At 42.6% G+C, this 19,508-nt stretch overlaps 1 protein-coding gene across 3 annotated transcripts in view; it reads right to left on the bottom strand.

Moving 5' to 3' along the window:
- Positions 1 to 19,508, bottom strand: part of notch3 (notch receptor 3) — a 292,195-nt gene that overhangs the window by 161,875 nt on the left and 110,812 nt on the right. Inside the window, exon 1 of one of the 3 annotated variants that reach the window (XM_043694935.2) lies at positions 17,817 to 18,144. The exons of the other annotated variants lie outside the window; for them this stretch is intronic. Within the exon in view, the coding sequence (XP_043550870.2) occupies positions 17,817 to 17,877 (61 nt within the window). The 5' untranslated portion in view covers positions 17,878 to 18,144. Of the gene's footprint in view, positions 1 to 17,816; positions 18,145 to 19,508 lie in introns of those variants that run through there. 3 annotated transcript variants of the gene reach the window in all.

Genomic DNA, 19,508 nt, shown 5'->3' with positions numbered 1-19,508 from the left:
CACAGTGCTCAATAACTAGTTTCCAATCATCCAAACAAAATATAATTTTAGAAATAAACTGGTCAACTCTAAGACAATGTAAACTAGAGAGCATGAGAGAGGTACTTAAATACTCAGAGGGTGGGGGAGTCATAGGAAAATAACATGAGGACAGAGAGAATTAAATGCAGACAAGTTATACTCATGCATTCATCGATAAACCATTGATTCGTTTTTAAATCATAACAACTCCTTATGCAAATTCCATTCCAAAAACAGTTCATGAGAAAATATGACAACTTGCAGACTCAAACTACATAGGGAATAGTCATTCACTTGACCCTACCTATTTCAACAGAAACCACAAATCTCCATTACATCCGCCTGAAACCTCATGCAAGGCAAACTCACCAGCCCTTCTGCCAAGGAACTGACCTGTACAATACCAGCTCATAGACCCTTGGAATTTTTCAGCACAAAAGGAGGTCACTCAGCACATCATGCCTTGCCAGCTTTTTCAAAGCACTGTCAAATATAGTCCCACATTCCAAGCTTTTGCTTCCTAGCCTTGCAAATTTGTCCTTGTCAGGTACATATCCAATTGCCTTTTGAAAGTCACGAAAGAATCTGCTTCTACCGCCGTCTCAGGCAGATTGTTTAAGATCTAAAAATTTGCATGTGAGGAAATCTATCCTTGTTTCATTTCTAGTTTGTTGACAAATTATTTTAAAGCCATGACCCTTGGTTGCTGACTCAGTAGCGAAAAGGAATAGTTTCTCCTTACTTGCTCAATTACGTACTCTTTCTCCACTTAAACCTCTCTACTATAAAGGAGAACAAATCCAGTTTCCTCCATATAACTGAACTCTTTTAATTCCTGCAATGATTCTAGTAAAGTTCCACCATACTCTCTTCCAGGTCTGACATTCTTTGTAGGGTGTCCAGACTATGCATGATAAACCAGCTGATACCTAACTAGTAACTCATCAAGATTTAGCATGATTTCATTGTGTTTATACACAATACCTTAATTTACAGAACCAAAATCCCATAAGCTTTCTAAACCAGTTATCAATTTGCCTTGCTATCTTCAAAGACTTGAAAATATACCCGCCCAGTTCTTCTGTATTGTACGATCCTCATTCTTATTCCTTCTGCTCACACTTCCAAAAATAATGTCATTCAGATGATAGAGTCCCTCTGTGGCATTGTTCCCAACACTCATCTGCATTCAACTGCATCTGCCGTGCGACTGCCCATTTTACCAGTCTGTGGCATTTTAATGCCTGACACTATCCTCTACACTATTTATATTGTTACCAAGTTAGGTATAATTTACAGACTTGAAAGTGGTGCTCCCCAAACTTGAGTCCAGGTAATTTATACATAACTACAGCTATCCAAAAACACAGAATCATAGCTTACTATGTAAAGTGACACAAATAGTCCTGCTCTTTCCCACAGTTCTGTGTTATCGTTTCTCTTCAAATAGGATTCTAAGTTTCTTTGAAAAGTTACTATAGGATCTGCTTTCACTGTCCTTTCATGCAATGCATTACAACTCACTATTTTCTTTTCCTCATGTTCCCATAAACCTGTGTATTCTGCTCACTGACCCTTTTGCCACCAGAATATGATCCTTGTTATTTACTCTCTTGAAACACTTCACAACTTAGAGTCATAGAGCCAGAGAGATGGACAGCATGGAAACAGACACTTCGGTCCAACTCATCCACCCCGACCAGATATCCCAACCTACTCTCGTCCCACCTGCCAGCACCCGGCCTATATCCCTCCAAACCCTTCCTATTCATATACGCATCCAGATGCCTTTTAAATGTTGCAATTGTACCAGCCTCCACCAATTCCTCATGCAGCTTCTTCCATACACACACCGTCCTCTGCATGAAAATGTTGCCCCTTAGGTCTCTTTTATATCTTTCCCCTCGCACCCTAAACCTATGCCCTCTAGTTCTGGACTCCCCATACCCCAGGGAAAAGACTTTGTCTACTTGTCCAATCCACGCCCCTTGTGATTTTATACACCTCTATTAGGTCACCCCTCAGCCTTCAACGCACCAGGAAAAACAGCCCCAGCCTATTCAACTTCTCCCTATAGTTCAAAACCTCCAACCCCAGCAATATCCTTATAAATCTTTTCTGAACCCTTTCAAGTTTAACAACATTCTTCCGACAGGAAGGAGACCAGAATTGCAAGCAATATTCCAACAGTGGCCTAACCAATGTCCTGTACAGCCGCAACACGACCTCCCAACTCCTGTACTCAATACTCAGACCAATAAAAGAAAAACATACCAAACGCTTTCTTCACTATTCTATCTACCTGCAACCCCACTTTCAAGGAACTATGAACCTGCACTCCAAGGTCTCTTTGTTCAGCAACACTCCCTAGGACCTTACCATTAAGTTTGTAAGCCCTGCTAAGATTTGCTTTCCCAAAATGCAGCACCTAATATTGATCTAAATTAAACTCCATCTGCCACTTCTCAGCCCATTGGTCCATCTGGTCAAGATCCTGTTGTAATCTGAGGCAACCTTCTTCGCTGTCCACTACACCTCCAATTTTGGTGTCAGCGACAAACTTACTAACTGTACCTCTTATGCTCACATCCAAATCATTTATGTAAATGACAAAAAGTAGAGGGCCCAGCACCGATGCTTGTGGCACTCCACTGGTCACAGGCGTCCAGTCTGAAAAACAACCCTCCACCACCACCCTCTGTCTTCTACCTTTGAGCCAGTTCTGTATCCAAATGGCTAGTTCTCCCTGTATTCCATGAGATCAAGAGCTGAAAATGTGTTGCTGGAAAAGCACAGCAGGTCAGGCAGCATCCAGGGAACAGGAGAATCGACGTTTCGGGATAAGCCCTTCTTCAGGAATGACATTTCCAGCATCTGCAGACTTCACTTTCTCCTTCCATGAGATCTAACCTTGCTAACCAGTCTCCCATGGGGAACCTTGTTGAACACCTTACTGAAATTCATGTAGGTTAACTAGGAGAAAGTGAGGACTGCAGATGCTGGAGATCAGAGCTGAAAAATGTGTTGCTGGAAAAACACAGGTCAGGCAGCATCCTGCTCCTTGGATGCTGCCTGACCTGCTGCGCTTTTTCAGCAACACACTTTTCAGCTTCATATAGATCACATCCACCACTCTGCCCTCATCAATCCTCTTTGTTAATTCTTCAACAAACTCAATCAAGTTCGCAAGACATGATTTCCCACGCACAAAGCCATATTAATTATCCCTAATCAGTCCTCGTCTTTCTAAATACATGTACATCCTGTCCCTCAGGATTCCTTCTTGCTCACCACCGACGTCAGGCTCACCGGTCTATAATTCCCTGGCTTGTCCTTACCACCTTTCTTAAATAATGGTAACACGTTTGCCAACCTCCAGTCTTCCGGTACCTCAGTGACTATCAATGATACAAATATCTCAGCATGGGGCCCAGCAATCATTTCCCAAGCCTCCAATGACTTCTAGGGGACACCTGATCAGGTCCTGGGATATTTCCACCTTTATGCATTTCAAGACATCCAGCACTTCCTCCTCTGTAATATGGACATTTTTCAAGATGCCACCATCTATTTCCCTACATTCTATATCTGCCATGTCATTCCCCACAGTAAATACTGATGCAAAATCTTCTGTGGCTCCACACAGAGGCCACCTTGCTGATCTTTGAGGCACCCTATTCTCTCCCTGGTTACCCTTTTGTCCTCAGTATATTTGTAAAAACCCTTTGGATTCTCCTTTACCTTATTTGCCAAAGCTATCTCATGTCCTCTTTTTGCCCTCCTGATTTCCCTCTTAAGTACACTCCTACTGCCTTTAAACTCTTCTAAGGATTCACTCGATTTATCCTGTCTATACCTGACAAATGCTTCCTTCTTTTTCTTAACGAAACACTCAATTTCTCGAGTTATCTAGCATTCATTCCCTACACCTACCAGCCTTTCCTTTCACCCTAATATACTGTCTCTGGACTCTCATTATCTAATTTCTGAAGGCTTCCCATTTTCCAGCTGTCCCTTTACCTGCGAACATCTGCCCCCAATCAGCTTTTAAAAGTTCTTGCCTAAAACCTTCAAAATTAGCCATCCTCCAACTTAGAACTTCAACTTTTAGATCTGGTCTATCCTTTTCCATCACTATTTTAAAACTAATAGAATTACGGTCGCTGGCCCCAAAGTGCACCCCAACTTATACCTCAGTCACCAGCCCTGCCTTATTTCCCAACAGTAGGTCAAGTTTTGCACCTTCTCTAGTAGGTATTTCCACATAATGAATCAGAAAATGTTCCTGTACATACTTAAATTCTTCTCCATCCAAGCCCATAACACTATAGCAGCTCCAGTCTATATTTGGAAAGTTAAAATTCCCCACCATAACCACCCTATTATTCTTAACATAACTGAAGTCTCCTTACAAATTTGCTTCTCAATTTTCTGCTGACTATTAGGAGGTCTATGATATAATCCCAATAAGGTGATCATCCCTTTCTTATTTCTCAGTTCCATCCAAATAACTTCTCTGGATATATTCCCAGGAAAATCCTCCCTCAGGACATATATAATGCTATCCCTTATCAAAAACGCCATTCCCCCTCCTCTCTTGCCTCCCTTTCTATCCTTCCTGTAGCATTTTTTCATGGAGCATTAAGCTGCTAGTCCTGTTCCATCCCTGAGCCACATCTCTGAAATTGCTGCGATATCCCGTTCCCATGTTCCTAACCATGCCCTCAGTTCATCCGTCGTCCCTGCTAGGCCTCTTGCAATGAAATAAATGCAGTTAAATTTATCGGTCTTACCTTGTTCTCTGCTATGTTCCTGCTTGCCCTGGCTGTTTGACTCATTTATTTTCTCAACTGTACCAGTCTCAGATTGATCTCATTCCTCAGTATCTCCCTGGGTCCCACCCCGCTCCCACCCCCCACTTTACTAGCTTAAATCCTCCTGAGCAGCTCTCCCTGACAGTATACTAGTCCCCTTCCAATTCTAGTGCAATCCATTCTTTTTGTACAGGTCACTCCTACCCCAAAAGACATTCCAAATATGAATCCTTCTCCCATACACTGGCTCCTCAGCCACACGTTCATCTGCTCTGTCCTCCTATTCCTGTCCTCACTAGCCCGTAGCACCGGAAGTAATTCAGATATTACTACTATGGAGGGCCTTTAAAAAATATCATTAAGTAACCTCTTAATTGAGTGCAATGTGCCTTATCAAGTCATACAGCACGGAAACAGACCCTTTGGTCTAATTTGTCTTCGCCAACCAGACATCTGAATCTGACCTAGTCCCATTTGCCAACATTTGGCCCATATCCCTCTAAACCCTTCCTATTCATACATCTATCCAGATGCCTTTTAAATGTTGTAATTGTACCCACCTCCACCACTTTCTCTGGCAGTTTGTTTCATACACGCACCTCTCTCTATGTGAAATATTTCCTGTTAGGTTTCTTTAAAATCTTTCCCCATCACCTTAAACATATGCTCTCTAGTTTTGGACTCCCATATCTGGGAAAAAGACCTTGGCTATTTACCCTATCCATGTCCGTCACGATTTTATTAACCTTTGTAAGGTCACCCCTGATCCTCCAACACTCTAGAGAAAAACAGCCCCAGCCTTTTCTTTTAACTCAAACCCTCCAGACCCAGCAACATCCTTGTAAATCTTTTCTGCACCCTCTTAAGTTTAATAACATCCTTCCTATAAAAGGGCAACCACAACTGTATGCAGAATTCTGAAAGTGTCCTGTACAGCCACAACATGACATCCCAACGCCTGAACTCAAAGTCCCAATGAAGGCAAGCATGCCAAATGCCTTCTTCACCAGCCTTTCTACCTGCAACTCCACTTTCAAGGAACTACGCACCTGCACCCCTAGGTCTCTTTGTTTGATAATACTCCTCAGGCACCTAACATTAACTGGTGTGCCTTACCAAAATGCAACATTTCACATTTATCTAAATTAACCTCCTTCTGCCACTCCTCAAACCACTAGCCTATCTGATCAGAGTGCCATTGTACTGTGAGATAATCTTCTTCACTGTCCACTCCACCACCTGTTTTGGTGTCATCTGCAAACTTACTAACCATACCTCCTATATTCACATCCAAATCACTTATATCAATGACAAAAAGCAGTAGACCCAGGACCAATCCTTGTGGCCACTGCTAGTCTCAGGCCTCCAGTCTGAAAGGCAGCCTTCTACTACTGCCCTCAGGCTCCTACCTTCAAGCCAATTTGGTATCCAATTGAGCAACTCTTCCTGGATCCCATTTGATGTAGCCTTCAAAATGTTCATTCTGTTTCTGTCTCCACAGATGTTGTCAGATCTGCTGAGTTTCACCAGCACTTTCTGTTTTTATTTCAGATGCCAGTATCCACAATGCTTTCCTTTTATTCTCAGTCCTCAGCAGTCTCCATGAAACTGAAATGGCTCATCCTTCGGATAATGCAAAATAAACCCACATCTAAGGTAGTGGTCCTTCTTAAAGTGTGAAGTCCAGAACTGAATACAGTATTCTCTAACTCACACCTAACTGGTCACTTATAACTGGTCACATTGCTTCCTTGTTTTTTTAACTCAAAAACTACGGATACTGCAAATCTGAAACAAAAATACAAACGGTCTGTTCTGAAGAAGTTACTGGACTCAAACCATTAACTCTTTTGCTCTCCACAGATGCTGTGAGACCGACTGAGTTTCTCCAGTAATTTCTGTAATGTCCCCTGCTTTTATGTTCCATTCCATTTATTAGTAAAGCCACTGCACCATGTTTGTTTTTTTTAATTTTTCATCTATGCTGCCACCTTCAAGGATTTGTGTATAGAGGGCACTGGGTCTTTCTGCACCCATTTTACCTCTTCGTCCTTCCTACAAGATGCATCAGTTCAAACCGCTCTGCACTTAAATTCCATCTGCTATGGCTTTACATATTTCAGCAGTTTTCATTTCTCATGGGCATTCGTCACTGGCAAGGTGCGCAAGGGTTAACCATCCCTGACTGTGTACGAGGTGGGAAAGAACCACCTTGTTGAATCGCTGTATCTGCTGCCTGACCGGCTGTGCTTTTCCAGCACCACACCTTTTTGACTCTGGGAATTCAAGTCAATTGTGGCGGGTTTTTTTAATAACCGAGTGGCTTGTACTTTCAGAGGTCATAGACAGAGAGTAATTGGGAGTTCGTGGCATAATGACAATGTCACTAGGCTAATAATCCAATCGGCCCAAACTAATGTCCACTGCAGCCGGTGGAATTTAAGTTTAGTTATTAAATAAAATTCTTCTGCCATTTCACTTGAGACCACCACAATGGTGGTGGATTACCCTTTTCCATCTTCTTCTATCAAGCAACCATTCCTCTTTCAATCCCATTGCCTTTAAGGCTCTTACCATTGCATCTTTCCATTTGGTTTTAGGAGTCCTTCACCTTCTTCCCATGGCAGACCCACCTCTATTATCTGTCTCACCATATTTCCTTTATCTCTGCAACAGATGACCATACCACATTCTTCAATCACAATCTTCATTGACACCCATGTTCTGGTTCCTGATTTTTGTGCTTTCTTATTATTCCACCTCAGCATCTACTTCTCATCAGTATCCAGTCATTGTTCCCTCTTGAGCTTGCCCAAGTTTATTAATTAATCAAGTATTTAAAATCTGGCATTGAAACAAGCAAAGGTATCATTACCTCTCATGGATCATTGTAAGAATGCATCTAGTTTACCAATGTCCTTTAAGAAAGGAAGTCTATTTGTGACTCCAGGCCAGGGCAATATTATTGGTTGCCCTCCACATTACTTATTAAATTTCCAAGCTATGCCATGTTGCAACTACAAACTTTGAAAATTTTACCCTGTATACACAAATCCAGATTATTACTACACATCAAGAAAGCAGAAATCCGAATGTGGAATCTGGGTTACACCATTGTACCTGGGGTACTCTTTAGTCTGAGACACAACAGTTCATTACTGCTGGTCACGCCCTTTCACCAATTTTATAACCACATGGCTACTCTTCCTTCAATTTTAGGTTTTAACTTGGCTACTTTCAAAAATCTTTGAAGCATCTATCGCACTACCCTCATATTCTGCTGTATATGGAATATTACATTTGTCATAGATTTCTTGTAATTATTGTCCTTTTTTCATATTCATTTCTATATCTTTTGTCATCCTAGAAGGCTGGCTTTGGATGTTCCCTTTTCTACTTTGCATCTGAACTCTCTCTTCCCTGATGGTCTTTGACTGTTCAATTCTAACTTTTTTTGATACACCCCCTTGGACCAGGTTGCTTTTCAACTCACTAAACTTTCAAGTCAAGTACGTATACACTTGGTTGCTCTTTATTATTATTTCATAATTATCCTGAGGCTTAGACCAGAATGTTGCTCACATTCTTCCCAGTGAATCATGCTTCACTTGTCCCACCATAGTCATGCTGACCATCCAGCAAGAAACAGGTAGTGCAAGAAAGTTCTAATTTACATGTCAGGAGTTGCTCATTGAACTGTATTAGAATAACAAGTCCCACAGTGTCAATACCCTTTAGTTCTTGTATATTTCTGAAATGTACTCACAAATTTGTTCTGTTATCATCTTTCCACTATTTGATGGCTGGTGGAAAACAGATACGTAGACTCAGTAATAGGCTCAACAGTACACCTACTGGGAAGGTCACTGGCAGTCATACATAGAACATAGAACAACACAGCGCAGAACAGGCCCTTCAGCCCTTGATGTTGCACCGATCTGTGAACTATTCTCAGCACGTCCCCCTACACTATCCCAAAACCATCCATGTGCTTATCTAAGGATTGTTTAAATCTCCCTAATGTGGCTGAGTTGACTACATTAGCAGGTAGGACATTCCAAACCCTTACCACTCTCTGCGTAAAGAACCTGCCTCTGACATCTGTCTTAAATCTATCACCCCTCAATTTGTAGTTATGCCCCCTCGTACAAGTTGACGTCATCATCCTAGGAAAAAGACATTCACTGTCAACCTTATCTAATCCTCTGATCATCTTGTATGTCTCTATCAAATCCCCTCTTAGCCTTGCATCTGTTGGGAAACTCATTAATTAACAAAACGGCACATGTATTTAAAGAAACTTCATAAAAAGAAGAGTGAGGAATTAGGATTAGTTAATTAGCTGATTAGGAATTTTAAAAATATCATTGTGTTAAGGCAAATAGTGTGGCTGAGGTACTAAATTAACAACTTGCATCTCTCTTCACTAGAAAAAGAGGATGTGCCAATGTCACAGTACAGGAAGGGGTAGTGATGAAATGACTAAATTATAAAAATATATAGAGTACAAAGAGAAGTTATCAAAAAGTTGGAAGCACTCAAAAGTAGAAGAGGCGACCAACATGTGAGATGCATCCAACATTACCGAGCTCAGAAACAATTGAGATAACAGGGATTCTGGCTATTAGCTCCAATTATCCAGCAATTACATTAGGTCAATCAGTATAATACTGGTAGTAGGAAAACCATCAGAACCAACATATAATCAAGCAAGGAAATAGTTACCACTCTGAAAACCAGAGCTAACAAATTAAAGCCAACACTGATTTATTAAAGACAGACCATGTTTAACGAAGTTGATTGATCCTTTGCTGAATTAAAGGGCCATGTTGATGATTAATGTTATGTATATAGACTTTGATGTAGTGTTTAATGAAGCAGAAGATAACAAATATGTTAATAATACTGAAGTCCATGGCACTAACGGTTGAGCAGGTATAGAACTGACGAACAGATAAGAGCAGAGGGAGAAGTATAATGTGCTACTCCCTTGAGCTGTATATAAGGACCACTACGCTTTTCATGTGTATGAGGTAGCAAGTTAGGAAGGCTGTTTAAAATTATTGAAGGATCCTTGGCTATATAACAAAAAGGTAGTGTATACAAACAGCAAAGGTATCATGTCTAAACCTTTGGGGACAGTTAGCTGCTTTGTGAATGACACTAACAACATGGGTTCAATTCCTGGACTAGCTGAGATCAGCCTGAAGGGTCTGCTTTCACAACCTCATCCCTCACCTGAAGTGTGGTGACCCTGAGATTGAACACACCTGAGGTTGTCTCTCTCTAATGAGAGAGCATCCTCTGGGACTATGGTGACTTTCACTGCATCACCTCTTTATAAAACAGCCGGCAAGGCCCCAGGAACAGTTTTTTTTTTAGATTAGATTACTTACAGTGTGGAAACAGGCCCTTCGGCCCAACAAGTCCACACCGACGCACAACCCACCCATTCCCCTACATTTACCCCTTAAACCTAACTCTACGGGCAATTTAGCATGGCCAATTCACCTGACCCGCACATCTTTGGACTGTGGGAGGAAACCGGAGCACCCGGAGGAAACCCACGCAGACACGGGGAGAATGTGCAAACTCCACACAGTCAGTCGCCTGAGTCGGGAATTGAACCCGGGTCTACAGGCGCTGTGAGGCAGCAGTGCTAACCACTGGGCCACCGTGCCGCCCACCACTGAAGTTTTGTCTTCAGTCTCTCGGAGTTAAAGAGATTTATTGGAAATGATACCAGGGAGGCAGGACTTCAGTTGGTTGGTAAGATGCTAGAGTTTCAGGTTGCTTTCCTTGCATTGGAAGATAAAGGGGCTATCTTAATATAGGCATGAAGGATGATCATGAAGCATTTTGACAAGGGAGACACTGTTAATGATAGCAGAACGGTTGGTAACAAGAGGACATAAATTTAAACTAATTGGCAAAACATTCAGAAGCGAAGAAGAATTTTATAGGAACACATAAACAGGAGTAAGCCATCAACCTCTCGAGCTTGCTCTGCCAATCAATAAAGAGTTGACAAAATGGGGTGCTGGAAAAAGCACAGTAGGTCAGGCAGCATCCAAGGAGCAACAGAGTCGACGTTTCAGGCATAACCCTTCTTCAGGATTGCCATTCAACGAAGTTGTGTCAGATCTGTTACTTAACTCCACCTACCTCTCTTTGGCCCATAACAAAAATTTCTCAATCTGAGATTTAAAGCTAATATTTAATTGAGCATCAAAAAGACAATTCCGAATCTCTGTTACCCTTTATGCGTAGACAGGTTTCCCAACATCTCTCCTGAATGGTCTGGCCCTAATTCTCAGACTATGCCCTGAGCTCTAGAATCCCCAACCAGTGGAAGTAATTTATCTTTACCTACCCTCTCTTTCCCTGATGATAACATGGAGACAAAATCTTGCATTTTCTTTATATCTGAAACACAGTGAATATTCAGAACTGGGGCAGTGGAAACAGGTACTACAGTAAGTTCCAAAGGGAAACTGATAAAATATTTGAAGAGGAAATATTTGCATAGATAAGGGGAAGGGATAGGAAATGGGCCTAATTTGATCGCTCCTTGAAAGAGCTGCCACAGGCACAATGGGCTGAATAGCCTCCTTCTATGCTGCATCTATAAGTTAATTTATACATGGCCTGCACCATAAACTCAGTGATACATAAATGAGCACATTGACCAGGCATTCCTCCCCACCTTACTCTCTCAATTTTGTTTTAAAACCAGCTTCCCTAAAATATTTAAAGTCTACAGTTATTATCACTATATATTATTTTAATTCCTTCTGATGTTTGCTTCCAAATGTTCTCATCCATCTCCTTCCCATTGTTTGGCAGTCTTTAGCATGTACCCAGCAGTGTAACAACTCCTGTTCTACTTCTTAACTCTAAGCAAACACATTCTGTTTATGAATCCTCAAATATCCAGACAAGAGCCAGTGTCTTTGATCAAAACTGGCATTAGTCGGGTTCTTTTCCCTCCCATTTCTATTCCTGAATACATTGAGATGGTAATTCCACATTCCAAAGTCAGCAACAATTTTGAATAAAATGCTCAATGTCAAATGGAAGCTGTGTCCACTTGTGCCTGCAGCTCACCAACCTTGCTTGTCAAGTGTTATATATTTATGCATTAACATTGACATCAAATCCACCTTAGTCTTTTTAGCTTTAGAGTCATGGAGACGTACAGAATGGAAACAGACTCTTCGGTCCAACCCGTCCATGCCGACCAGATATCCCAACCCAATCTAGTCCCGCCTGCCAGCACCCGGCCCATATCCCTCCAAACCCTTCCTATTCATATACCCATCCAAATGCCTCTTAAATGTTGCAATTGTACCAGCCTCCACCACTTCCTCTGGCAGCTCATTCCATACACGCACCACCCTCTGCATGAAAACAGTTGCCCCATAGATCTCTTATACCTTTCCCCTCTCACCCTAAACCTATGCCCTCTAGTTCTGGACTCCCTGACCCCAGGAAAAGACTTTGCCTATTTACCCTATCCATGCCCCTCATAATTTTGTAAACCTCTATGACTCTTTTTTTTCTTAACTGGTTCTGTATTTTAATACTGTTTCTGGCTTCCAACCTTTTGTGCATTTTGTTTGCCCCTCTGTTGCACCACCCTGAATCCCATCTCACTCCACCAAATCTACCAAAAAAACCCATTGGCATACCTGGGGTGGGGCAGTATAGCGGCAATGGTACTGGATGCGTGACCCAGAAAATGTGAATACAAACTTCACTGTGGTAATTTAAGAATTTGAATTCAATTGACCGGATTGAGAAATCTATTATAAATAAAATACTGGACTACTGATAAAACCCACTAGCTCACAAATGTACCTTTGGGAAGGAAACTTGTTGCTCTTAACCAGTCAGGTTAATACATAGCTAATGTCTCACACAAACATGGTTCATTTTTATACAACTTCAACCTAGCAAGGCACTCAGCTACATACAACTACAAAAGTGAAAGCCAAACACCACTTTCTCTAAAGTAACTATGGGAAGATAAAAAAATAGCAACTTTGCCAGCAGAATCCATAATCAGAGAACGACTTGTGAAAAAGATAGCAGTAGGCATGTCTGTAATCTCTGATGATGCTAATTATCCGAGAATTGCCTTATGTTAAGAACACATTTTAATTAGCTGGATTTCAATATTTTGGGGTGATGGATATGTATGATTCTGCATGTATTTTGAGTATTTCTTTTAAAATGACTTATTCCACCTAAAAGAACAGAGGTCCAAGATGTACTTTAATACAAGATTGTATCCTAATATCCAATTTATTGTCTTTCACTGCCCAAATGTTCTCATACAACTGGCATCAGTAAATCACAACACAGGAATGATAGGCAGCTGATTGTACTGAGCTAGAAGTTGTGGCAAGCAGCTGAAGAGAATGCTTTGGATGGTGTCAAAACCTCCCAGTCATTGATTACAGAGCAAGGACTCAGTGGGTCACCTACCTGTCTTTACCAACCCAGGATATTGATGGCTTGAAGGTGACAGAAAAGCATTAAAAGAATTGTTCCCATTCATGAAAAGATTGGACACAAAGTTAAATTAGTTGGCAAAAGAAGCAAAAGCAAAGAAAAAATAATTTTCATGCAATGAGTGGATACGATCTCCAATGCACTCTCTGAGACAGTATGTTGGAAGCAGGTGCAATCAAGGCATTCAAAAGGGCAGTACATTGTTATCTGAATAGGAAGAACCGGTGGGTTACAGAAAGGTGACAGCAAAGCTTTGAAGTGAAATTTTCATTTGGAGAGTCAGCACAGACATAATAAATGGAGTAGCCTCTTCTGCACCACACTAATTCCATGATATAGGCCAACAAACTAACGGCATGGTGGGGATTTGAGTGCAAAGAGCAAAATCATTGCTACTCTTGATTACAATCCAGTGATTGTTGCTGGAAGTGAGTCTGCATGGACTGGAGTGAATTACAAATCAGACTTAGCTCTGACGTCACCTCCACTTTTAATCAATTTTAATTGCCCCAGCACACAAGTTTGGCTCAGTAACTTAGTCTCCCATACTTGATCACATTCCATTCTAGAAAATCTTAACATTTTCTCCAAAGGTTTGACATTTTTCCAAAATTCTACTTCCCAGAATTGCACACATTACTTGTGCTGAATCTAACCAGGGATTTATAAAAGTCAAATACAATTTCTTCATTTCTGTGCACAACTCTTTTAATAAAACCAAAGACTTCTTAAGTAGCCTCCAACTTGCCACCTTCAAACCCTTGCAGACATTACCCACCTCCCCCATCCCATATTCCTCAGTTCCTGTGCCCCTTTTATAATCGTGCCATTTACTACCTTACTTATCTTCATTCTTCCTCCAAAATGCATCACTTCACACTTCTGTGTCAGTCCAAGTGAGCAGTTAAAAGGTTAATGACTGGCTTGCCCAGTGAATGCAAAAGGAAAAACAATGAACAACTTGTGTCTTCCAGTTTTCAAAATTAGAGGCAGCTAAAATTCATAACTGGGAAAAATTAGACTGGCAAAATTCAATGAATCCAAATACTACCTCTAACTGGTCGAACTGTTTGTATTACTGCAGGTGAGGTTAATCTTGAAAAGTCAACAAAATTAGGCAATTAGTTGTCAGCCAAAAAATTGAAATGAGGAATAACAGGATTAATACTACATTTTGTGTCCTCGCGGTGCATTGAAGGATTTGATCTAGGGTCCCATCTATCCCATCCTGTTTATCAATGATGTCAAGTTAGATGGCACAGTAATTAATATAGTTAGAAGTAGAAATTTGCAAAGTAACCTTAATAGTGTGGGCAGCCCTGGTTAGCACTACTACCTCACAGCGCCAGCGACCCGGGTTCAATTCCCACCTCAGGCAACTGTCTGTGTGGAGTTTGCACATTCTCCCAGTGTCTGTGTGGGTTTCCTCTGGGTGCTCCGGTTTCCTCCCACAGTCCAAAAGTGTGCAGTTTAGGTGAATTGGCTATGCTAAATTGCCCGTAGTGTTCTGGGTGGGTTGCTCTTCGGAGGGTCGGTGTGGACTTGTTGGGCCAAAGGGCCTGTGTCCACACTGTAACTAATCTAATCTAAACAAATAAGTAAGCAGATAAGTGTTGAGTTTAATGAGGAGAACTGAGGTAATCTACTTTGAACTTAAAGATAAATTAGTCTTTTCTATTGACGAGAAGCTAAGAACATTGGAGGAATGGGTAGATTCAGGGACCCAGGTACAGAATTTACAACAAGTTTGAGGTCAGATACAAAAAATAATTAAATTATAAATAGAATTCAAGACGGATAGGATCTTTTGAGGCTGGGGCCATCTGAAAAATTCAAAACTGAAATTGATTGATTATTTTTTCTTTGATAAAAGAATGGTAGGGGATATAGAACCAATACAAGTTAATGGAGACAAAAACAGATCAGCCATGAATTAAGTGAATGGGAATGGCAGAGACAAGCACAAGGGCTGTTTTGCCCATTACACTCCCTGTGAAAGTCAGATGAATGCAGTAGATGTATCTGAATGAAACAGCTCTCTGATAGGGTGAGGGAGAATAGCACAGCCTGTTGACTGCAGTGGCTGACTGTATTTGACAGTGGAGACTGTTCACTTGCACAATCTCCTGCACTTCAAACCCTTTACCATGGATAATGACACACATTGAGCAAAAATTACACTGAATTACAAATAAAAGGTACGGCACAGAAATGGGCCAATCAGTTCAACTGGTCTATGTTGGTCTTCATCCTCTGCACAAGCCCCCTTCCACGGTGCACTAACTCTTATCAGCATATTCATGTACAGGGAGGGCAGGGCAGGGCAGAAAAGGGGTCAACAGCATAAATTAACTTATCAATCCACTGGCAGGTTCAGAGAGGCAACAAAAGATATCTGTATGATGTTGGCGCGCTACTAGCAAGGGCTCCTAATGATGAAATATTTTAAGTGTTTGCTTTTGTAACAACTTACATTGACATTGCACCCTTCAGGCATGCAACAACCAACCAGAGTGGAGTGCAAAAGGAGGTACTGGATGAATTCACCCAAAACTTGGTCAAAAAGAGGGAGAGCCTGAACAGAGAGGGGGGGGGGGGGCTTGAATTTCACCCCTTTGGGCTTAGCCAGCTGAAGGCACAGTCACCAATGGTGCATAGAAATAAGTGAAATGTAGAAGGTGAGAGATGGGATGGGGTAGGGATCCAGGTGGACCTTACAGACTGCCAGAACAGCATATGCTTACTCAATCCCTAAATTCTTAAATGATACCTGGAGGAATGTGAAGATTAATTCCTCAACAGTTCCAGCTTATTCAGTGTATACAGTGTCCAAAGGGCTGAGACAGGAGGTCTGTCAATGCCTTCCCTAGCTACAGACACAAAGCATCATGTTAATATGGAAAGGGGAGGGGGGGGGGGGGGGAAGCAGTGTTATTCGGGGCCAGAGTTTCACAGAGGACTCAAACACCAAGTTCAAACGTCAGGTTCCTCAGGACAACTTCAACAACAACAAAAAAAAGGGCTGCATTTGAACCCTGATGTCCACCACAGTCAGCCTCTCGGCAACAGTTAGAAAAGGGGACACTGCCTTTTTAACTGAGGGAGTGATTCAGGTCTTGGATGAGAAGCGTATATATAAAAAAACAATGAACAAAAATAGGATTCCTTGCGAGACCGAATTGTCTGCTCAGCCCCTGCCTCGGGGGGATGCTGAACAATGGAGGGAGTCAGAGCGCTCTGAATAATGCTTGGTGACAGACGATGATGTTGCAAGGTCGAGTTTAATCTAAATCAGAACTAGCTGCTGATCCCAAAGCTCTTTGTGAGGGCTCTACCGATGGTTTTCAGACCTCGTGGAATACTGCTACCACCTCCCCCCAGCCCACTCCACTGTCCCCATACAAAGACTAGGCGCCTCTTGACCATTCCATCACTCATGGGCTGTGTGTGTGTGTTCAGTTCTGGTTCCCAAGGATACCGAAATGTGAAGGATTACTCGGTGTATCAGCCCCTGGATGGCAAGCTGTTCCCCCAACAGCTTCGAAGGACCATAGTTTGGAAACTGCTACCTCTACCAGTCAGAGAGAGAGAGAGAGAGAGCAGTTTCAGGTGAAACTTCACACCCAGAAGGGGGGCGGGGAGCGGGAAGATCCGGTCCAGATTTATTTTACAACACTTTGCCCACACATGGCAGCGTTAAAAAAGAGCACTCATCTCTGAGCTGGGATCAAACGGCTTCCCGGCGACAAACATAATTGGTTGTCAGTCCCAATCGCTCCTGCGGGTCGTCTTTACACCGTACGACGAGACAGCTTTCCTGAAATCTCTCCAGACACTCCTGCACCCTATACCAGCCATCAAGCGTGATGCACATCTCTTCTCACGAACATCTTGAGCTGCCAATGACAATGGCATGCCCTGATAAGCAAACACTAATCCTTAAAACAAAACGGGGAGCCGGCACAGCTCAGAAACTGCTGCAGAAAGTCTTGGCAGAACAGAGGGTTAAAACGCCGAGTGTGCTGTACAACAATAACACCAAAAATGATCCATTGTAACACAGGGGGCTGCAAGTTTACTGCGAGACATTACTGCTTTGAGACAACAGACATCCCTCTGGAATTTTTCTATTCTAAAGCCCCAACTCCATTCATCAGTGATAAGGGTGCGCGCACGTTAACTTGTACTGCATTGGGCAAAGTAACGATGGATTTCATTTCCCAGAGGCTGCAGCAGGGATTTGCCTGAACACATAAAAACTCAGTGACTTAGCGTTGGAGAGACAGGGCTGAGAAACTTCTGCATCGCCCCAGAAAGCCAACAGCAGACAGAATAGTCAACAACATTTCACCACTGGTCATAACTTTTTTTTTAAAAAGCAAACCACGCTGGTTTGATTCTTTACAAACATCCCACAAGCAAGTGATTCGGCCACTTGTGTCTCCGTTTAAAGTCAAGCCGTACCTTCACATTCAGCCGCCAGCCACAGCCCCCAAAGTAAATTCCAAAGTTTTAAATCCCCCATTACTCGCCGTTTCAAAGTTCGGAGTTCCCCTCGATTAACTTATACATCCATTCAAACGTGGAGCCCAGAAAGTCCGAATTATCATAGGAAAGATCAGGTGGTGGGGGAGAATAAAATACGCCTGGTTGGGGGGATGGGGGTGGCGAAGTCTCGGTTCAGTTTCCCCCCCCCCAACCCCGATCCCGCGTCTCCAAACTTCAGCAGAAACTTTTTCAAAACTTCAGCATCGCCGGCTGTCCTTGAGCTGCACACCCAGGGGCTGTATCCATCCGCGCAGGAGGTGTGGGAGGGGAGGAGAGAGAGAGAGAGGAGGGGAGGGGAGATTGGGATCGAGAGAGGAGGAGGAGGAGGAGGAGGGGCTGGAACAACCTGTCCCAGCCAGCATCCCACACTCCCAGGTAGCGAGGTTCCGCTGCTCCCAGAGAAACTTTCCCCGCACACTCTGAAATCCACATGAAAAATCTCCCTCTAATACTTGGACTACTTATTCTTAAAGATAAGTGGGGAAAACTTTTAAAGTCTCGTTCAAAAACAACGTGCGCGCAAGTTCACTGGGAATTAAACAAAAATCAGATCTCTTATGATATTCCAAATGTTTGAATCCACGTTAATTTCAAATAATACAAATGCCCCCAAAGTACGAGTGACCCAAAAAGTGAATGATTTGACATTAGATGGTCTATCCAACTTGCAGCATCTTGTCCCCTAGTTGCATCTGAGTGTGGATTTTGTTGGAGGACACTGTCAACAGCCTGACTGTGCGATTTGTTTGCAGTGGGGGTGAGTTTTCATTGAGAAGGGACGGGGAAGGCTCCTTTAAGAACTCAGGCCGCCTCTGCGGAGGTATCTGCCTGGGAACAGTGAGGAGATAAATCAGAAGAAAGTTTATTGTATTAACATGGCGTTGCACCGTTCAATAACTCAACCACCCGGGTCACATCAAGCAGGGCCGGGGGGGAGGGAGAAGGGAGCATTGGTGTGGTGTAGCAAAAAGCAGAACCACACCAGACCTTCACCAAAAAGGGAACAGAAAAAAAAATAGAAGCACTGCAGAGAATTGAAAGGGAAGTCATCATTCAGAGAGAGAGAAAAAAGGGGGAGGAATGGTGAATGTAGTGGACTGCTTTCTTTTTACGGAATTTGGAGAGTTGAACATTGTGGAGAGGTGTGCTTTCCGGGGACCGTTTCAGAGATGAGCAGGAGTTCAGGCTGACACTCCTCCCCATCAGGAGTTACACATTAATAACGGCAGCTTGGAACTGGGCGCTGGCCCCAGTTAGTACTCCCAGCTCTGCGACTTCATTACCGCTTGAATGGGGAAAGTATTCATAAACTCCTCTCAAGTTGCGGGGGTCCTGCTCCCTGTGTTTTGAGTAGACCCAATTTGAGCTGGAGCTGTGGCATTGTGACACAGAGCCAAGGCCATTGGGCCCATCATGATTCCTGCCAGCTCTCTCCATTCAGTCCTATTCCCCCAGTCCATTTCCATAAGGATTAAACGGTGGAGCTTGTGGGAGTCAACAGCCTTCTCTTGTTCCTCATCGCTATAATCCTGGAAATGTTTTTCCCTCAAAATTCCATCTAATTTCATTTTGAAATCATCAATCTGCTCCCCTTCCAACACGTTTGTG

The sequence above is a fragment of the Chiloscyllium plagiosum genome, unplaced genomic scaffold (assembly GCF_037043375.1).
Source record: "Chiloscyllium plagiosum isolate Xiang-an unplaced genomic scaffold, Cpla_swu_hap1 HiC_scaffold_45, whole genome shotgun sequence".
Lineage (NCBI taxonomy): Eukaryota > Metazoa > Chordata > Chondrichthyes > Orectolobiformes > Hemiscylliidae > Chiloscyllium > Chiloscyllium plagiosum.
The sequence above is the reverse complement of the archived record's forward strand: the minus strand, read 5'-3'. Positions and strand labels throughout refer to the sequence as shown.